This window comes from Ranitomeya variabilis, chromosome 4 (assembly GCF_051348905.1).
Source record: "Ranitomeya variabilis isolate aRanVar5 chromosome 4, aRanVar5.hap1, whole genome shotgun sequence".
Classification (NCBI taxonomy): domain Eukaryota; kingdom Metazoa; phylum Chordata; class Amphibia; order Anura; family Dendrobatidae; genus Ranitomeya; species Ranitomeya variabilis.
Window position 1 is genome coordinate 228,661,557 of NC_135235.1, and position 21,562 is coordinate 228,683,118.

The 21,562-nt window shown below is 45.1% G+C and overlaps 2 protein-coding genes across 2 annotated transcripts in view; one reads left to right on the plus strand and one right to left on the minus strand.

Annotated features, from left to right (window-relative positions):
• Window positions 1-19,927, minus strand: part of LOC143770488 (G protein-activated inward rectifier potassium channel 2-like) — an 85,192-nt gene extending 65,265 nt beyond the window's left edge. Inside the window, exon 1 of the mRNA XM_077260150.1 lies at window positions 19,522-19,927. The gene's annotated coding sequence lies outside the window, so the exon portion shown is untranslated. The remainder of the gene's footprint in view (window positions 1-19,521) is intronic.
• Window positions 57-829, plus strand: LOC143768721 (uncharacterized). The gene is made up of 2 exons (XM_077257372.1): window positions 57-374; window positions 546-829. The coding sequence occupies exons 1-2, from the start codon at window positions 57-59 to the stop codon at window positions 750-752; spliced, it is 525 nt and encodes a 174-aa protein (XP_077113487.1). The 3' UTR covers window positions 753-829.
• Window positions 19,928-21,562: the final 1,635 nt, after the last annotated feature.

Consider the following 21,562-nt stretch of genomic DNA (forward strand, 5'->3'; position numbering starts at 1 on the left):
TAGTTCACTTTAACCCCCCGGTTGCCAAACTTAGATCAACGGTTTTCCTGATTTGAATGCTGCCGCCTGACCAGCCGTGCGCCCCCAACCGACTCTTCATCAGCCAAGACCTTTCAAGAAACCCCCCGAGCTTCCGTGCCAACAGTAACCGGCCCCTGAGGACTGAAAGGAGACGAATGGAAAGAGTCAGGTCCCCTTCTCACCTTTTCCAAGGCCCCTCTGTAATGTATTTGAGTCGCGGCACAATGATTTATAGGAAGATGAACCTCAGCCCGGAAACTGCTCCGCCGCCCGACTACTTTGTCCTCTCCATTGTCGCCACCATATTCTTTTTCTTAACGCTGGGATTCGTGGCGCTCTATTTCTCTCTCAAGGTATGTAGAAAAATATGGCTCCGGTTGTATTAGATGTCGCGCCATATTTGTGCCTTAGCCTTGATTATCTGGGCAGTTGCAATATGGCCGACCAAGGTGCGATATCGTGACGCCAAAAGGGCGCAAACGCCGTACGTGAAATGTGAACGCTTCTCTGTTTTTCTCCTCCAGACGCGGGATTGTCTGCAGAGAGGAGACGTCAATATGGCGGACAGATATTCGCACATCGCCTTTGTCGCCAACATGATAGCGGTGGGCGTCGGATTCCTGGCCTGGATGTCGCTCTTCGCCTTCCTGTACAGTCAGCAGAGACACCTGCTCATCTACGAGCTGCACAACGCTTTCAACCTGACGCAAACTTTTAACATTACAGAGTAAGAAGAGGCGGTCGCCATGTTGGGGACAATAATAAATATTAGAAAATGTCTATATTAAATAAAAGAATTAAAACTGAAGCATTTGCGCATAATTCATTAATAAAATCAAAAGTGACCTTTTTTTTTTTGGGGGGGGGGGTAATTTAATATTGATGCTGCACTGGGTATACAGTTGTTTTTCAGCTTTCTAGAAATTGTTATTTTCAGTACTTGCACCCTATTCCCAAAGTATTTATTTTTAATCAAGGGAGTGTGGCTCACAGCTGTCTCTTCCCTGTGCAAGGGAAAAAAGTTAGTCAATGCCCACTTAGCTAAGAAGAAAAAAAAATCCATATAGGGTGCACTTAGTGAAAGCGGCCACATCTCGGGAACTGAAAAAATAAAAAAGTGCAAACTCTGCGGAGTAGAAGAAAATAAATGAGCCAACGAGGTGGCAACTTTAGACTTGGTTACGGCTTGTTTAAAGGGAATGTGTGATCAGGAAATGTCCTACTGGATAAACCAGGTTTTTGTTACGTTTGATTTATTAAATTGGAAATTATTTTTATTCATATCAGGATCTATATTAAAAAAATAAAGTGAGCAATCTAGAAATGTTCACACTGTTCAGTGGAGCTTTTTTTAGACTTCTCTTTCCTGTCCATTTAGAAGAATTTTCAGCAGGCTCATTATCATCAGAGGCAGGATTACAATGACTGATCACAGCTCTATACATAGCTGATAACACAGAATTCACAATAGGTGATGTCACAGCTCACCTCCTCCTCCTGTACAATGACTGATAACACCTCTATATACAGTAGATAACACAGGATCCACCATTCACAATAGGTGATATAACAGCTCACCTCCTCCTGTACAATGACTGATAGCACCTCTATATACAGTAGATAATACAGGATCCACCATTCACAATAGTTGATATTACAGCTCACCTCCTCCTCCTGTACAATGACTGATAACACCTCTATATACAGTAGATAACACAGGATCCACCATTCACAATAGGTGATGTCACAGCTCACCTCCTCCTGTACAATGACTGATAACACCTCTATATACAGTAGATCACACAGGATCCACCATTCACAATAGGTGAGGTCATAGCTCACCTCCTCCTCCTGTATAATGACGGATAACACCTCTATATACAGTAGATAACCCAGGATCCACATTCACAATAGGTGATGTCACAGCTCACCTCCTCCTCCTGTATAATGACTTATAACTCCTCTATATAAAGTTGACAACACAGGATCCACCATTCACAATATGTGATGTCACAGCTCACCTCCTCCCTCTGTACAATGACTGATAACACCTCTATATACAGCTGATAACACAGGACCCACCATTCACAATAGGTGATGTCACAGCTCACCTCCTCCTCCTCCTGTAAAATTACTGATAACACCTCTATATACAGTAGATAACACAGGATACACCATTCAAAATAGGTGATGTCACAGCTCACCTCCTCCTGTACAATGACTTATAACACCTCTATATACAGTAGATAACACAGGATCCACCATTTACAATAGGTGATGTCACAGCTCACCTCCTCTTCCTCCTGTACAATGACTGATAACCCCTCTATGTACAGTAGATAACACAGGATCCACCATTCATAATAGGTGATATCACAGCTCACCTCCTCCTCCTGTACAATGACTGGTAACACCTCTATAAACAGTAGATAACACAGGATCCAACATTCACAATAGATGATGTCACAGCTCACCTCCTCCTCCTGTACAATGACTGATAACACCTCTATACAGTAGATAACACTGGATCCACCATTCACAATAGGTGATTTCACAGCTCACCTCCTCCTCCTGTACAATGACTGATATCACCTGTATACAGTAGATAACACAGGATCGACCATTCACAATAGGTGATGTCACAGCTCACCTCCTCCTCCTGTACAATGACTGATAACACCTCTATATACAGTAGATAACACAGGAACCACCATTCACAATAGGTGATGTTACAGCTCACCTCCTCCTCCTGTACAATGACAGATAACACCTCTATATACAGTAGATAACACAGGATCCACCATTCACAATAGGTGATGTCACAGCTCACCTCCTCCTGTACAATGACTGCTAACACCTCTATATACAGTAGATAACACAGGATCCACGATTCACTATAGGTAATGTCACAGCTCACTTCCTCCTCCTGTACAGTGACTGATAACACCTCTATATACAGTAGATAACACAGGATCCACCATTTACAATAGGTGATGTCACAGCTCACCTCCTCCTACTGTTCAATGACTGATAACACCTCTATATACAGTAGATAACACAGGATCCACCATTTACAATAGGTGATGTCACAGCTCACCTCCTCCTCCTCCTGTACAATGACTGATAACACTTCTATATACAGTAGATAACACAGGATCCACCATTTACAATAGGTGATGTCACAGCTCACTTCCTCCTACTGTACAATGACTGATAACACCTCTATATACAGTAGATAACACAGGATCCACCATTCACAATAGGTGAAGTCACAGCTCACCTCCTCCTGTACAATGACTGATAACACCTCTATATACAGTAGATCACACAGGATCCACCATTCACAATAGGTGAGGTCATAGCTCACCTCCTCCTCCTGTATAATGACGGATAACACCTCTATATACAGTAGATAACCCAGGATCCACATTCACAATAGGTGATGTCACAGCTCACCTCCTCCTCCTGTACAATGACTTATAACTCCTCTATATAAAGTTGACAACACAGAATCCACCATTCACAATATGTGATGTCACAGCTCACCTCCTCCCTCTGTACAATGACTGATAACACCTCTATATACAGCTGATAACACAGGATCCACCATTCACAATAGGTGATGTCACAGCTCACCTCCTCCTCCTCCTGTAAAATGACTGATAACACCTCTATATACAGTAGATAACACAGGATACACCATTCAAAATAGGTGATGTCACAGCTCACCTCCTCCTGTACAATGACTTATAACACCTCTATATACAGTAGATAACACAGGATCCACCATTTACAATAGGTGATGTCACAGCTCACCTCCTCTTCCTCCTGTACAATGACTGATAACCCCTCTATGTACAGTAGATAACACAGGATCCACCATTCATAATAGGTGATATCACAGCTCACCTCCTCCTCCTGTACAATGACTGGTAACACCTCTATATACAGTAGATAACACAGGATCCAACATTCACAATAGATGATGTCACAGCTCACCTCCTCCTCCTGTACAATGACTGATAACACCTCTATACAGTAGATAACACTGGATCCACCATTCACAATAGGTGATTTCACAGCTCACCTCCTCCTCCTGTACAATGACTGATATCACCTGTATACAGTAGATAACACAGGATCGACCATTCACAATAGATGATGTCACAGCTCACCTCCTCCTCCTGTACAATGACTGATAACACCTCTATATACAGTAGATAACACAGGAACCACCATTCACAATAGGTGATGTCACAGCTCACCTCCTCCTCCTGTACAATGACAGATAACACCTCTATATACAGTAGATAACACAGGATCCACCATTCACAATAGGTGATTGTTGTGAATTAGACTTTTTTGGCTCCCTCTTGTGGTCACTAGTGGTATGACTCTGGGATTGTCTTTCCCTAGTTTGGCACCCACCTGGGTCGTTAGTCCAGGGGTGTTGCTATATAAACTTCCTGAATTCTCAGTCTGGTGCCTGGCATCGTTGTAATCAGTTCCTTTCTGTTTGCTCCTGTCTGCTGGTCGTGGTTCTTGCAAAATTAAGCTAAGTCCACAACCTTCTCACATTCTCATCTCTCCCCACTCCATGTCTAGAGTCCCCACCCCACAAACTTTCACACCCTCGCAGAAATCTTAAACATCTTGACCTACATTCATTCTCTGAATCCCTCCTCCCTCTCACAGACATAAGTTCCATACACAATGCGGATGACGCTGCCGCTCTATATAACACCACAATAGCTGTAGCTTTGGAATCTGCTGCCCCACTTACACATACCAAAGCTCGCAAAATCAACAGACAGCCCTGGCACACCAGCCTGACCAAAGAACTGAGGCAAGCTTCCAGGGCTGCTGAGCGCAGATGGAAAAGATCCCACTCCAACGACCACTTCGACGCATTCAAACAGTCCCTCACTACTTTCAAGACCGCACTCGCCACAGCTAAACAAACCTACTTCTCATCTCTCATATCCTCCCTGTCTCACAACCCTAAACAGTTATTCAACACCTTCAATTCTCTCCTCCGTCCCCCAGCACCTCCTCCCTCCTCACTTATCTCTGCTGAAGACTTTGCCTCATTCTTCAAGCAGAAGATTGATAACATCAGAGACAGTTTTGGTCAACAAGCCCCAGAGCCCTTCCTCCCAACTTCCCTACCCTCCACCTCCAAAACCAACTACTCCACCATTACAGAAGATCAACTCGCCACTCTACTCTCAAGATCGCATCTCACCACCTGTGCACTTGACCCGCTCCCAACCCACCTCATCCCAAACCTCACCACAATCTTCATCCCAACCCTAACCCATCTCTTCAACCTATCACTAACAAATGGTGTTTTCCCCTCAAGCTTTAAACATGCCTCCATCACACCTATCCTCAAAAAGCCCTCTCTTGACCCATCCTCTGTATCTAGCTATCGCCCTATATCACTTCTCCCCTATGCCTCAAAACTACTGGAACAACACGTCTACCTTGAACTGCCCTCCCATCTCTCTTCTTGCTCCCTCTTTGACAGCTTACAATCTGGCTTCCGGTCACACCATTCCACTGAAACTGCCCTAACTAAGGTCACCACTGACCTTTTAACCGCCAAGAGCAAGCGACACTACTCTGTTCTCCTCCTCCTCGACCTGTCGGCTGCCTTTGACACAGTGGACCATTCCCTATTATTACAGACCCTCTCATCCCTTGGCATCACAGACTTGGCCCTATCCTGGATCTCATCATACCTAACAGACCGGACATTCAGCGTCTCCCACTCACACACCACCTCCTCACCTCGCCCCCTCTCTGTCGGAGTCCCACAAGGTTCAGTCCTTGGGCCCCTGCTCTTCTCCATTTACACCTTTGGCCTGGGACAGCTCATAGAATCTCATGGCTTTCAGTATCACCTCTATGCTGATGACACACAGATCTACATCTCTGGACCAGATATCACCTCCCTACTAACCAGAATCCCTCAATGTCTGTCCACTATTTCATCCTTCTTCTCCGCTAAATTTCTGAAACTTAACATGGACAAAACAGAATTCATCATCTTTCCCCCATCTCACGTGACCCCCCCAACGAACCTATCCATTACAGTAAATGGCTGCCCACTCTCCCCAGTCCCACAAGCTCGCTGCCTCGGGGTTATCCTTGACGCTGATCTCTCCTTCAAACCACATATCCATGCCCTTTCCACTTCCTGCCGACTTCAACTCAAAAATATTGCACGAATCCGTTCATTCCTCAACCAAGAATCTGCAAAAACCCTAGTCCATGCCCTCATCATCTCTCGTCTTGACTACTGCAACCTCCTGCTCTGTGGCCTCCCCTCAAACACTCTCGCACCCCTCCAATCTATTCTAAACTCTGCTGCCCGACTAATCCACCTGTCCCCCCGCTATTCTCCGGCCTCTCCCCTCTGTCAATCCCTTCACTGGCTCCCCATTGCCCAGAGACTCCAGTACAAAACCCTAACCATGACGTACAAAGCCAGCCACAACCTGTCTCCTCCTTACATCTGTGACCTCATCTCCCGGTACTTTCCTACACGCAACCTCCGATCCTCACAAGATCTCCTTCTCTACTCCCCTCTTATCTCCTCTTCCCACAATCGTATACAAGATTTCTCTCGCGTATCACCCCTACTCTGGAACCCTCTACCACAACACATCAGACTCTCGCCCACCATCGAAACCTTCAAAAAGAATCTGAAGACCCACCTCTTCCGACAAGCCTACAACCTGCAGTAACCACCGATCAACCAACCGCTGCACGATCAGCTCTATCCTCACCTACTGTATTCTCACCCATCCCTTGTAGATTGTGAGCCCTCGCGGGCAGGGTCCTCACTCCTCCTGTACCAGTTATGACTTGTATTGTTCAAGATTATTGTACTTGTTTTTATTATGTATACCCCTCCTCACTTGTAAAGCGCCATGGAATAAATGGCGCTATAACAATAAATAATAATAATAATAATAATAAGTCCTGCTTCCTTGTTTTTTTGGTTATTTGCATTGCTCTTATTTATTTGTCCAGCTTGTACTAAATGTGATTCCTGATTTTGCTGGAAGCTCTAGGAGGCTGGTATCCTCCCCCCGGGCCGTTAGACGGTTCGGGGGTTCTTGTATATCCAGCGTGGAAATTTTGATAGGGTTTTTGCTGACCGTATAAGTCATCTTACTATATTCTGCTATTAGTCAGTGGGCCTCTCTTTGCTAAATACCTAGTTCATTCTTACGTTTGTCTTTTCTTCTTACCTCACCGTTATTATTTGTTGGGGGCTTGTATCCAACTTTTGGGGTCTTTTCTCTGGAGGCAAGAAAGGTCTATCTTTTCCCTTCTAGGGTTAGTTAGTTCTCCGGCTGGCGGGAGACGTCTAGAACCAACGTAGGCACGTTCCCCGGCTGCTGCTATTTGTGGTGCTAGGATTAGTTATACGGTCAGCCCAGTTACCACTGTCCTATGAGCTGGTTTTTTGTGTTTGCAGGCTTGGTAATTATTTCTGAGACCCCCTGCCATTGGGGTCATAACAGTATGCCAGGCCTAAGTTGAATGTTTTATGCATTGCAGAAGTGGGATAATAAGAAAGGAAATTCTGAGTTTTTTTTTTTTTTTTTCTCTCTCTTTCTTCCTCCCCTTTACCTTTGAGTGGCTTAAGCTTGCTGCAGACATGAATGTCCAGACTTTGATTACAAGTGTGGATCAGCTTGCTGCTCGTGTGCAGGGCATACAAGATTTTGTTATCAGTAGTGTTGAGCATTCCGATACCGCAAGTATCGGGTATCGTCCGATATTTGCTGTATCGGAATTCCGATACCGAGATCCGATACTTTTGTGGTATCGGGTATCGGTATCGAAACAACATTAATGTGTAAAATAAAGAATTAAAATAAAAAATATTGCTATACTCACCTCTCCGACGCAGCCTGGACCTCACCGAGGGAACCGGCAGCGTTGTTTGCTTAAAATTCGCGCTTTAACTTCCTTACGTGAAGTCCCGGCTTGTGATTGGTCGCGCGCCGCCCATGTGGCCGCGACGCGACCAATCACAGCAAGCCGTGACGTAATTTCAGGTCCTTCAGGATTTTTAAATTACGTTCCGGCTTTGTGATTGGTCGCGTCGCGGTCACATGGGCGACGCGACCAATCACAAGCCGTGACGTCACGGGAGGCTGGACACGCGCGCATTTTAAAATGCGCGCGTGTCCTGCCTCCCGTGACGTCCCGGCTTGTGATTGGTCGCGTCGCCCATGTGCCCGCGACGCGACCAATCACAGCAAGCCGTGACGTAATTTTAGGTCCTTCAGGATTTTAAAATTACGTTCTGGCTTGTGATTGGTCGCGTCGCGGTCACATGGGCGACGCGACCAATCACAAGCCGTGACGTCACGGGAGGCAGGACACGCGCGCATTTTAAAATGCGCGCGTGTCCAGCCTCCCGTGACGTCACGGCTTGTGATTGGTCGCGTCGCCCATGTGACTGCGACGCGACCAATCACAAAGCCGGAACGTAATTTTAAAATCCTGAAGGACCTGAAATTACGTCACGGCTTGCTGTGATTGGTCACGTCACGGCCACATGGGCGGCGCGCGACCAATCACAAGCCGGGACTTCACGTAAGGAAGTTAAAGCGCAAATTTTAAGCAAACAACGCTGCCGGTTCCCTCGGTGAGGTCCAGGCTGCGTCGGAGAGGTGAGTATAGCAATATTTTTTATTTTAATTCTTTATTTTACACATTAATATGGTTCCCAGGGCCTGAAGGAGAGTTTCCTTTCCTTCAGACCCTGGGAACCATCAGGAATACCGTCCGATACATGAGTCCCATTGACTTGTATTGGTATCGGGTATCGGTATCGGATTAGATCGGCCGATACTTTCCGATACCGATACTTTCAAGTATCGGACGGTATCGCTCAACACTAGTTATCAGTAGTCCAATGTCTGAACCTAAAATACCTATTCCTGAACTGTTCTCTGGAGATCGATTTAAGTTTAGGAATTTCAGGAATAATTGTAAATTGTTTCTATCTCTGAGACCCCGTTCGTCTGGAGACTCAGCTCAGCAAGTTAAAATTGTTATCTCTTTCTTGCGGGGCGACCCTCAGGATTGGGCTTTCTCGCTAGCGCCAGGAGATCCGGCATTGGCGAATATTGATGCGTTTTTTCTGGCGCTCGGATTGCTTTACGAGGAACCCAATCTTGAAATTCAGGCAGAAAAAGCCTTGCTGGCTATTTCTCAGGGCCAGGATGAAGCTGAAGTTTATTGCCAAAAATTTCGGAAATGGTCCGTGCTTACTCAGTGGAATGAGTGTGCTCTGGCTGCAAATTTCAGAAATGGCCTTTCTGAAGCCATTAAGAATGTGATGGTGGGTTTCTCCATTCCTACAAGTCTGAATGATTCCATGGCGCTGGCCATTCAAATTGACCGGCGTTTGCGGGAGCGCAAAACTGCTAATCCTCTGGTGGTGTTGTCTGAACAAACACCTGATTTAATGCAATGTGATAGAATTCAGACTAGAAATGAATGGAAAAATCATAGACGTCAGAATGGGTTGTGTTTTTACTGTGGTGATTCTACACATGTTATATTAGCATGCTCTAAACGCCTTACAAGGGTTGTTAGCCCTGTCGCCATTGGTAATTTGCAACCTAAATTTATTTTGTCTGTGACTTTAATTTGCTCATTGTCTTCCTACCCTGTTATGGCGTTTGTGGATTCAGGTGCTGCCCTGAGTCTTATGGATCTGTCATTTGCCAAGCGCTGTGGTTTTGTTCTTGAGCCATTGGTAAATCCTATCCCTCTTAGAGGTATTGATGCTACGCCATTGGCGGAAAATAAACCGCAGTTTTGGACACAGGTAACCATGTGCATGACTCCTGAACATCGGGAGGTGATTCGTTTTCTTGTTCTGCATAAAATGCATGATTTGGTCGTTTTGGGTCTGCCATGGTTACAGACCCATAATCCAGTCTTGGATTGGAAGGCAATGTCTGTGTCAAGTTGGGGCTGTCAGGGAATTCATGGTGATTCCCCACCGGTGTCTATTGCTTCCTCTACTCCTTCGGAAGTTCCTGAGTATTTGTCTGATTATCAGGATGTATTCAGCGAGTCCAGGTCCAGTGCTCTTCCTCCTCATAGGGACTGTGACTGCGCTATAGATTTGATTCCGGGTAGTAAATTTCCTAAGGGAAGATTATTTAATTTGTCTGTACCTGAGCATACCGCAATGCGTTCGTATATCAAGGAATCTCTGGAGAAGGGGCATATCCGTCCATCCTCTTCCCCTCTTGGTGCGGGATTCTTTTTTGTGGCCAAGAAGGACGGATCTTTGAGACCTTGTATTGACTATCGGCTTCTGAATAAAATCACTGTTAAATTTCAGTATCCTTTGCCTCTGTTGTCGGACTTGTTTGCCCGGATTAAAGGTGCCAAGTGGTTCACCAAGATAGATCTTCGTGGTGCGTACAACCTTGTGCGCATTAAGCAAGGAGATGAATGGAAAACTGCATTTAATACGCCCGAAGGTCATTTTGAGTACTTGGTGATGCCTTTTGGGCTCTCTAATGCTCCTATAGTGTTTCAGTCCTTTATGCATGATATTTTCCGGAAGTATCTGGATAGATTTATGATTGTTTATCTGGATGATATTCTGTTTTTTTCTGATGATTGGGACTCGCATGTGAAGCAGGTCAGGATGGTGTTTCAGGTTTTGCGTGAGAATGCTTTGTTTGTTAAGGGCTCAAAGTGTCTCTTTGGAGTACAGAAGGTTCCCTTTTTGGGTTTTATTTTTTCCCCTTCTGCGGTGGAGATGGACCCAGTCAAGGTCCGAGCTATTCATGATTGGACTCAACCCACGTCAGTTAAGAGTCTTCAGAAGTTCTTGGGTTTTGCTAACTTCTACCGTCGTTTTATCGCTAACTTTTCTAGCGTTGTTAAACCTTTGACGGATATGACCAAGAAAGGTTCTGATGTTGCTAACTGGGCTCCTGCAGCCGTGGAAGCTTTCCAAGAGTTGAAGCGCCGGTTTACTTTGGCGCCTGTTTTGTGCCAGCCTGATGTCTCACTTCCCTTTCAGGTTGAAGTGGATGCTTCTGAGATTGGGGCAGGGGCCGTTTTGTCGCAGAGAGGCCCTGGTTGCTCTGTAATGAGACCATGTGCCTTTTTCTCTAGGAAGTTTTCGCCTGCTGAGCGGAATTATGGTGTTGGCAATCGGGAGTTGTTGGCCATGAAGTGGGCATTTGAGGAGTGGCGTCATTGGCTCGAGGGTGCTAAGCATCGTGTGGTGGTCTTGACTGATCACAAAAATCTGATGTATCTCGAGTCTGCCAAACGCCTGAATCCTAGACAGGCCCGTTGGTCATTGTTTTTCTCCCGTTTTGACTTTGTGGTCTCGTATTTACCAGGTTCAAAGAATGTGAAGGCTGATGCTCTTTCAAGGAGCTTTGTGCCTGACTCTCCTGGAGTCGCAGAACCAGTTGGTATTCTTAAAGAGGGAGTAATCTTGTCAGCCATTTCTCCAGATTTGCGCCGTGTGTTGCAGAGATTTCAGGCTGGTAGACCTGACTCTTGTCCACCTGACAGACTGTTTGTTCCTGATAAGTGGACCAGCAGAGTCATTTCCGAGGTTCATTCCTCGGTGTTGGCAGGGCATCCGGGAATTTTTGGCACCAGAGATTTGGTGGCTAGGTCCTTTTGGTGGCCTTCCTTGTCACGGGATGTGCGGTCATTTGTGCAGTCCTGTGGGACTTGTGCTCGAGCTAAGCCTTGCTGTTCTCATGCCAGCGGGTTGCTCTTGCCTTTGCCTGTCCCGAAGAGGCCTTGGACACATATTTCCATGGATTTCATTTCAGATCTTCCGGTGTCTCAAGGAATGTCTGTCATCTGGGTGGTATGTGATCGCTTTTCCAAGATGGTCCATTTGGTATCTTTGCCTAAGCTGCCTTCCTCTTCCGATCTGGTTCCTTTGTTCTTTCAGAATGTGGTTCGTTTACACGGCATTCCTGAGAATATCGTGTCTGACAGAGGATCCCAGTTTGTTTCCAGATTCTGGCGATCCTTTTGTGCTAAGATGGGCATTGATTTGTCGTTTTCGTCTGCCTTTCATCCTCAGACTAATGGACAAACGGAGCGAACTAATCAGACTCTGGAGGCTTATTTGAGGTGTTTTGTTTCTGCAGATCAGGATGATTGGGTGACCTTCTTGCCGTTGGCTGAGTTTGCCCTTAATAATCGGGCTAGTTCCGCTACTTTGGTCTCGCCATTTTTCTGCAACTCTGGTTTCCATCCTCGTTTTTCCTCGGGACATGTGGAGCCTTCTGACTGTCCTGGGGTAGATTCTGTGGTGGATAGGTTGCAGCAGATTTGGAATCATGTGGTGGACAACTTGAAGTTGTCACAGGAGAAGGCTCAGCGTTTTGCCAACCGCCGCCGCGGTGTGGGTCCCCGACTTCGTGTTGGGGATTTGGTATGGCTGTCTTCTCGATTTGTTCCTATGAAGGTCTCCTCTCCTAAATTCAAGCCTCGCTTCATCGGTCCTTACAAGATATTGGAAATCCTTAATCCTGTGTCCTTTCGCTTGGATCTTCCGGTGTCGTTTGCCATTCACAACGTGTTCCATAGGTCTTTGTTGCGGTGGTACGTTGTACCTGTGGTTCCTTCTGTTGAGCCTCCTGCTCCGGTGTTGGTTGAGGGCGAGTTGGAGTACGTGGTGGAGAAGATCTTGGATTCTCGTCTCTCCAGATGGAGGCTTCAGTATCTGGTCAAGTGGAAGGGCTATGGTCAGGAGGATAATTCCTGGGTGGTTGCCTCTGATGTGCATGCGGCCGATTTAGTTCGTGCCTTTCACACTGCTCATCCTGATCGCCCTGGTGGTCTTGGTGAGGGTTCGGTGACCCCTCCTTAAAGGGGGGGTACTGTTGTGAATTAGACTTTTTTGGCTCCCTCTTGTGGTCACTAGTGGTATGACTCTGGGATTGTCTTTCCCTAGTTTGGCACCCACCTGGGTCGTTAGTCCAGGGGTGTTGCTATATAAACTTCCTGAATTCTCAGTCTGGTGCCTGGCATCGTTGTAATCAGTTCCTTTCTGTTTGCTCCTGTCTGCTGGTCGTGGTTCTTGCAAAATTAAGCTAAGTCCTGCTTCCTTGTTTTTTTGGTTATTTGCATTGCTCTTATTTATTTGTCCAGCTTGTACTAAATGTGATTCCTGATTTTGCTGGAAGCTCTAGGAGGCTGGTATCCTCCCCCCGGGCCGTTAGACGGTTCGGGGGTTCTTGTATATCCAGCGTGGAAATTTTGATAGGGTTTTTGCTGACCGTATAAGTCATCTTACTATATTCTGCTATTAGTCAGTGGGCCTCTCTTTGCTAAATACCTAGTTCATTCTTACGTTTGTCTTTTCTTCTTACCTCACCGTTATTATTTGTTGGGGGCTTGTATCCAACTTTTGGGGTCTTTTCTCTGGAGGCAAGAAAGGTCTATCTTTTCCCTTCTAGGGTTAGTTAGTTCTCCGGCTGGCGCGAGACGTCTAGAACCAACGTAGGCACGTTCCCCGGCTGCTGCTATTTGTGGTGCTAGGATTAGTTATACGGTCAGCCCAGTTACCACTGTCCTATGAGCTGGTTTTTTGTGTTTGCAGACTTGGTAATTATTTCTGAGACCCCCTGCCATTGGGGTCATAACAGGTGATGTCACAGCTCACCTCCTCCTGTACAATGACTGCTAACACCTCTATATACAGTAGATAACACAGGATCCACGATTCACTATAGGTAATGTCACAGCTCACTTCCTCCTCCTGTACAGTGACTGATAACACCTCTATATACAGTAGATAACACAGGATCCACCATTTACAATAGGTGATGTCACAGCTCACCTCCTCCTACTGTTCAATGACTGATAACACCTCTATATACAGTAGATAACACAGGATCCACCATTTACAATAGGTGATGTCACAGCTCACCTCCTCCTCCTCCTGTACAATGACTGATAACACTTCTATATACAGTAGATAACACAGGATCCACCATTTACAATAGGTGATGTCACAGCTCACTTCCTCCTACTGTACAATGACTGATAACACCTCTATATACAGTAGATAACACAGGATCCACTGTTTACAATAGGTGATGTCACAGCTCACCTCCTCCTCCTGTACAATGACTGATAACACCTCTATATACAGTAGATAACACAGGATCCACCATTCACAATAGGTGATGTCACAGCTCACCTCCTCCTCCTGTACAATGACAGATAACACCTCTATATACAGTAGATAACACAGGATCCACCATTCACAATAGGTGATGTCACAGCTCACCTCCTCCTGTACAATGACTGCTAACACCTCTATATACAGTAGATAACACAGGATCCACGATTCACTATAGGTAATGTCACAGCTCACTTCCTCCTCCTGTACAGTGACTGATAACACCTCTATATACAGTAGGTAACACAGGATCCACCATTTACAATAGGTGATGTCACAGCTCACCTCCTCCTACTGTTCAATGACTGATAACACCTCTATATACAGTAGATAACACAGGATACACCATTTACAATAGGTGATGTCACAGCTCACCTCCTCCTCCTCCTGTACAATGACTGATAACACCTCTATATACAGTAGATAACACAGGATCCACATTCACAATAGGTGATGTCACAGCTCACCTCCCCCTGTACAATGACTGATAACTAGTGTTGAGCATTCCGATACCGCAAGTATCGGGTATCGGCCGATACTTGCGGTATCGGAATTCCGATACCGTGTTCCGATACTTTTGTGGTATCGGGAATCGGTATCGGAACCATATTCATGTGTTAAATAAAGAAGTAAAATAAAAAATATGGATATACTCACCTCTCCGGCGGCCCCTGGACCTTACCGCTGTAACCTGGAGGCTCCGTTCCTAAGAATGAGCGCGTGAAGGGCCTTCGATGACGTCGCGGCTTCTGATTGGTCGCGTGACCGCTCATGTGACCGCTCACGCGACCAATCACAAGCCACGACATCATCGCAGGTCCTTCACGGGCTCATTCTTAGGAACGGAGGCTCCCGGTTACAGTGGTAAGGTCCAGGGGCCGTCGGAGAGGTGAGTATATCCATATATATCCATATACTCACCTCTCCGGCGGCCCCTGGACCTTACCGCTGTAACCAGGAGCCTCCGTTCCTAAGAATGAGCCCGTGAAGGACCTGCGATGACGTCGCGGCTTGTGATTGGTCGCGTGAGCGGTCACATGAGCGGTCACGCAACCAATCAGAAGCCGCGACGTCATCGAAGGCCCTTCACGCGCTCATTCTTAGGAACGGAGGCTCCCGGTTACAGCCGTAAGATCCAGGGGCTGCCGGAGAGGTGAGTATATCCATATTTTTTATTTTAATTCTTTATTTTACACATGAATATGGATCCCAGGGCCTGAAGGAGAGTTTCCTCTCCTTCAGACCCTGGGAACCATTCCGATACTTTGCGTCCCATTGAAATGCATTGGTATCGGGTATCGGCGATATCACAATAGGTGATGTCACAGCTCACCTCCTCCTCCTCCTGTACAATGACTGATAACACCTCTATATACAGTAGATAACACAGAATCCACCATTCACAATAGGTGATGTCACAGCTCACCTCCTCCTGTACAATGACTGATAACACCTCTATATACAGTAGATAACACAGGATCCTCCATTTACAATAGGTGATTTCACAGCTCACCTCCTCCCCCTCCCTCCACAATGATATTTGAACATGCTCATTAGATGTCTCAGTACAATAGACAGTATTTGATTCTTCTCACTGCTGCTAATATGCATGTGTTATTTCTGAAGGCAACAGCAAGTCAGAGTGTAAATAATCCTCACTGATCAGTCTGAAAACTGCAAGATTTCTTATTTTTATTACAGATTGTGATATGGTAAAAATAAAAATTGCAAAATAAAGAAAAACAAAAACATTTAACCCAAAAACATCAAACAATAAGCCATTTTTCCATTCCCAATTAGTACAGAAAAGATGTACTGACCCTGAATGTGTCCACGCAATATGTCCAACTTAGATAAAGACGTTAAATAAATAAATAAATAAATGTAAATAAATAAATGCATAGGGAAAAGTAGAAGGGCATCTGTATGGAGCCATTGCACATTATCCTTTCCTATGCAAAAATGTTCCAAAAATTGAGTATATCGTAAATGCCAAATTTACCAAAGGGCGTTGGTGGGGTATATAATATATACTTTCCCACCAGCTTAGAAGGAGACAACCTCAAGATCTGCCATTCCTCACGATCTACAAACCTTCCAGTCCGCAGCCTTCGCTCAATAATCAAACCGTAGACCGCTGTGAACTAAACCACGAGCTATAAATCATCCACTGGGGGGGATTTGTCTTCCCAGCAGCTGCACTTGGACGAAGATCATCCGTTATTAAATGATGCAAAGTATATGAGAGAGCGACATATAGTACAAGGTAATGATACAACTCGCTGATACAATGTATCAAACATAAGGGGGGGGTAACCTTAAATACCAGTACCATTTAAAGAGTGATGTTTTATAGGGGCTACATCCCCTACGATGCTATGTTCGTAGTCTATCTTGGACTGACTCAATCCCTTTAAGACTGCAGCATACCTTAGCACTTAAGGCTATGTTTTGACCCCCCCTCCCCATATGTCTGTGTTGCTACGCTTAACGATACCTTTTTTGGACCTGCTAAATATTCAGGTCTATTTTAAGAACCCCACAAATCATTACTTTTAGTCTCCATGAACAATGGTTTCCAAAACTGAAAAATCATCAGTGTCAAGTAGTGATTCCTTCTATTGCAACCAAACAGAAAAGCATCAGACGGAGAACTACAAACTAGAGAAATCCAGGAACCGGGATACTGGAAGTCCTCCTTTTGGTTACTTTATTAGTATGGAAAAATCACAACGTTTTGCCTGCGCAAAACCTTTATCAACCCATAGAAAAATGAGGAATGAGACCTGATAAAGGACCTGCATGGCCGAAACGTTGTGATTTTTCTGCATTAATAAAGTTAGGAGGTCTGGTCATTTTTCTGCATTGCCCCAACCTTGTGGCGGGTTGCACCAAGTGTGCACAGGACTCATCTATTGCAAATATAAGAGGACTACAACCCCCCAGGTGCACTCCATATCAACATAGCAGGCTGGGAATTGTGGTTATTCATGCTGCCTAGTTCAAAAGCTCCAGTGAAATCTGAAGGGAAATTGGTTTATAAAGACTAATTATGTTTCCTGCTCTGGATGTGGAACTAGGAAATGAGGGTTATAGCAATGCGGCTCTAATTACTACATCATGGGGGTGAGGACCATGCACCATAGGCTCTGCTCATACAAAAAGGTGCTAAGGAGACCTATACATCATAAATGTCACCCTGCTAGAGCTGCATATAAAACCTGACAGTTCACAATATAATCAATAATATACGGAATTCTTTATAATTCATAAGATCAATCAAGAGCAGCATAACCCCTCCAAACGCTGATGATGCACATAGACTACAAGTTACTGGGACAGCCAAATGGTCAAGGAATATTGAAAGCTGTATGTTGTGGGAAAGATGGAAGTTGCTGCAGAAGTTAAAGAGTTAACAATGTTCCAAGGTATAGTCAGTAACATACAGAATGGTTTCTATTACTTAAGATCCATCAACAGCAGCTTAACCCTTCCAATCACAGATGGTACCCCTGGAATATAATAGACAAGAGGGTCAATGATGTTGGAGGTTGCTCTATGGGAAAGGTGGAAGTGGCTTGTTTCTGCAATAGTGAGAGGGTTAATTATCTTCCTTTGAAGCATTACAGTAGCTAAGATCCATCAACAGCAGCCTAACTTCAATCACAGATGGTTCACATAGAATACTAATTACTGGAACAGCCAAATGGTCAATGAATATAGAAGGTTGTGTCTTGTGGTGTGGAAAAGATGGAAGTTGCTGGTTTCTGCAGCAGTGAAAGAGTTAACAATGTTGCAGGGTACAGTCAATGACATACAGAATTATTTCTATTACTTATGATCCATCAACAGCTGCGTTACCTCTCCAATCACAAATTGTCCCCATGGAATGCAATTTACTATAATAGACAAACCGTGAATGAATATTGAAGGTTGCATTATGCAAAAGGTGGAAGTGGCTGTTTTCTGCAGCAATAAGAGAGTTAAACATCTTGCATTGCAGCACTACAATACCCAAGATCCAGCAACAGCAGCCTAACTTCTCCAACCACAGATGGTTTGCATAGACAACAAATTTTTCTACCAGGTAGAGGTCAGGTTGCATTGTGGAAAAGATGGATGTTGCCTGTTTTCTGCAGAGTTAACAATCCTAGATTATAGTCAATAATATTTATAAAATAGTTTACAATCCTTAAGATCCATAAACAGCAGCCTGTAATCTCATATCAGAGATGATGCCCACGGAGTACAAGTTACTGTGGTCAATAAATATTGCTTTGTGAAAAGGGTGGAAGTTGTTAGTTTATGTAGCAATAAAAGGGTTAACTATCTTACTTTGCAGGATGACAATACCAAAGATCCATCAACAGCAGCTTGATCTCGCTAATCACAGGTGGCATTTATAGAATATAAATTATTCTACCAGACAAATGTTCAATGAATGTTGAATGTAGCTTTGTGTGAACGGTGGAAGTTGCAGATTTCTGTGGCAATAAAAGGGTTAACTACCTTGCTTTGCAACATTACAACACCCAAGATCCATCAACAGCAGCAACATAAGTTACTATGTCAGACTAATGGTGAATGGACATTGAAGGTGGCTTTGTGGAGGAGATGGAAGTTGCAGGAGTGAAAGGGTTAACGGTGCACTTCAGACCCTGTTCAGATGGACGTTGCAGCAGTGAAAGGGTTAACAGTGCACTTCAGACCCTGTAGAGGTGATGGAAGTTGCTGCAGTGAAAGGGTTAACAGGGCACTTCACACCCTGTGGAAGTGAAGGAAGTTGCAGCAGTGAAAGGGTTAACAGAGCACTTCAGACCCTGTGGAAGTGAAGGAAGTTGCTGCAGTGAAAGGGTTAACAGGGCACTTCACACCCTGTGGAAGTGAAGGAAGTTGCAGCAGTGAAAGGGTTAACAGAGCACTTCAGACCCTGTGGAAGTGATGGAAGTTTCAGCAGTGAAAGGGTTAACAGAGCACTTCAGACCCTGTGGAGGAGATGGAAGTTGCAGCAGTGAAAGTGTTAACAGAGCATTTCAGACCCTGTGGAGGAGATGGAAGTTGCAGCAGTGAAAGGGTTAACAGTGCACTTCAGACCCTGTGGAAGTGATGGAAGTTTCATCAGTGAAAGGGTTAACAGAGCACTTCAGACCCTGTGGAGGAGATGGAAGTTGCAGCAGTGAAAGGGCTAACAGGGCACTTCAGACCCTGTGGAGGTGATGGAAGTTGCAGCAGTGAGGTAGCATGCCAGGCTGGGGGATCATGCATCATCTTACCTGAGGGCTTATTTCTTGAGGTGGCAGAGGCAGTTGTGGAGAAGCTGCATGGTGCCGAGGACAGCTCCCTGTAATCCAACTCTAGGGAAGCCAAAGTGACTGGGAGGAGGAGATGCTGATCACTGCTGGGAGCTGGCCAGACAAGGATGAAATGAGCAGACATCATACAAAGAGGGGTTTTAAGAGATGCAAGAGGAGGGGCAGAGATGAGAGATCCCAACAGAGACCTGAGCAGAGGAGCAGGAGATCACTGGAAAATGGGACAGCGGTGGGAGGTAGGTATGGCACATGGAGATGGAGCACATGAGAGAGCAGAGCTGCAAGGGAGACGCTCTGAATTTCTAGACCAATGCATCCAGAGAAGGCAGAGGCAGTGTAGTGTAACAGCAGAAATGTGCTAGTCAATGGCTAGGTGCTGCCTGAGCCAGGGGAGGAGGAATGTGACTGCATGTAGCAGAGCTCAACCTGTCAGCTAACTCTTTGCATGTGTGTCCTTTGTGCATGATGGTGTCTTTTCTGATTTAATGAAGATGGAGAAGGGTTACCAGCTGCAGTCCTATGTAAACAACAAGATGACATCACCTGTGCATTATACAATCGGTGGTCCATTCACTTCTCAATTACTACATTGTAACCAAGGACTATGCTAAAATGTAGCAGGAAGTGTGGTGAGATACAAAGAATGAGGAGAGGAGGGAGAGAGGGAAATGGAGACCACTCATTATATAGACTGTTACAATATGAATTTCAGGTGGTGAAATAGAAAGAGGGGTGGATGACAGAATAGGAGGCCAGTATTAAAAGTGGGTTCTGTGGAAGGACCATTATAGAGGTGGCACAGGAGATAAGTCTATGGGAAGAGCATGATAGAGGTGGCACAGGAGATAAGTCTATGGAAAGACCATGATAGAGGTGGCACAGGAGATAAGTGTATGGAAAGACCATGATAGAGGTGGCACAGGAGATAAGTCTATGGAAAGACCATGATAGAGGTGGCACAGGAGATAAGTCTATGGAAAGACCATGATAGAGGTGGCACAGGAGATAAGTCTATAGAAAGACCATCATAGAGGTGGCACAGGAGATAAGTCTATGAAAAGACCATCATAGAGGTGGCACAGGAGATAAGTCTATGGAAAGACCATGAAAGAAGTGACACGGGAGATAAGTCTATGGAAAGACCATTATAGAGGTGGCATAGGAGATAAGTCTTTGGAAAGATCATGAAAGAAGTGACATAGGAGATAAGTCTATGGGAAGACCATTATAGAGGTGGCACAGGAGATAAGTCTATGGAAAGACCATGAAAGAAGTGACACAGGAGATAAGTCTATGGAAAGACCATTATAGAGGTGGCATAGGAGATAAGTCTTTGGAAAGATCATGAAAGAAGTGACACAGGAGATAAGTCTATGGGAAGACCATGAAAGAAGTGACACAGGAGATAAGTCTATGGGAAGACCATGATAGATGTGGCACGGGAGATAAGTCTATGGAAAGACCATGATAGAGGTGGCACAGGAGATAAGTCTATGGAAAGACCATGATAGAGGTGGCACAGGAGATAAGTCTATGGAAAGACCATGATAGAGGTGGCACAGGAGATAAGTCTATAGAAAGACCATCATAGAGGTGGCACAGGAGATAAGTCTATGGAAAGACCATCATAGAGGTGGCACAGGAGATAAGACTTTGGAAAGATCATGAAAGAAGTGACATAGGAGATAGGTCTATGGGAAGACCATGAAAGAAGTGACACAGGAGATAAGTCTATGGGAAGACCATGAAAGAAGTGACACAGGAGATAAGTCTATGGGAAGACCATGATAGATGTGGCATGGGAGATAAGTCTATGGGAAGACCATGAGATAAGTGGTACAGGAGATGAGTCTATGGAAGGACCATGATAGAGGTGTAACAGAAGATAAGTCTATGGGAAGACCATAAAAAAATGACACAGCAGCTAAGTCTATGGAAGGACCATGTAAGAAGTGACACAGGAGATAAGTCTATGGAAGGACCATGATAAGGTGACACAGGA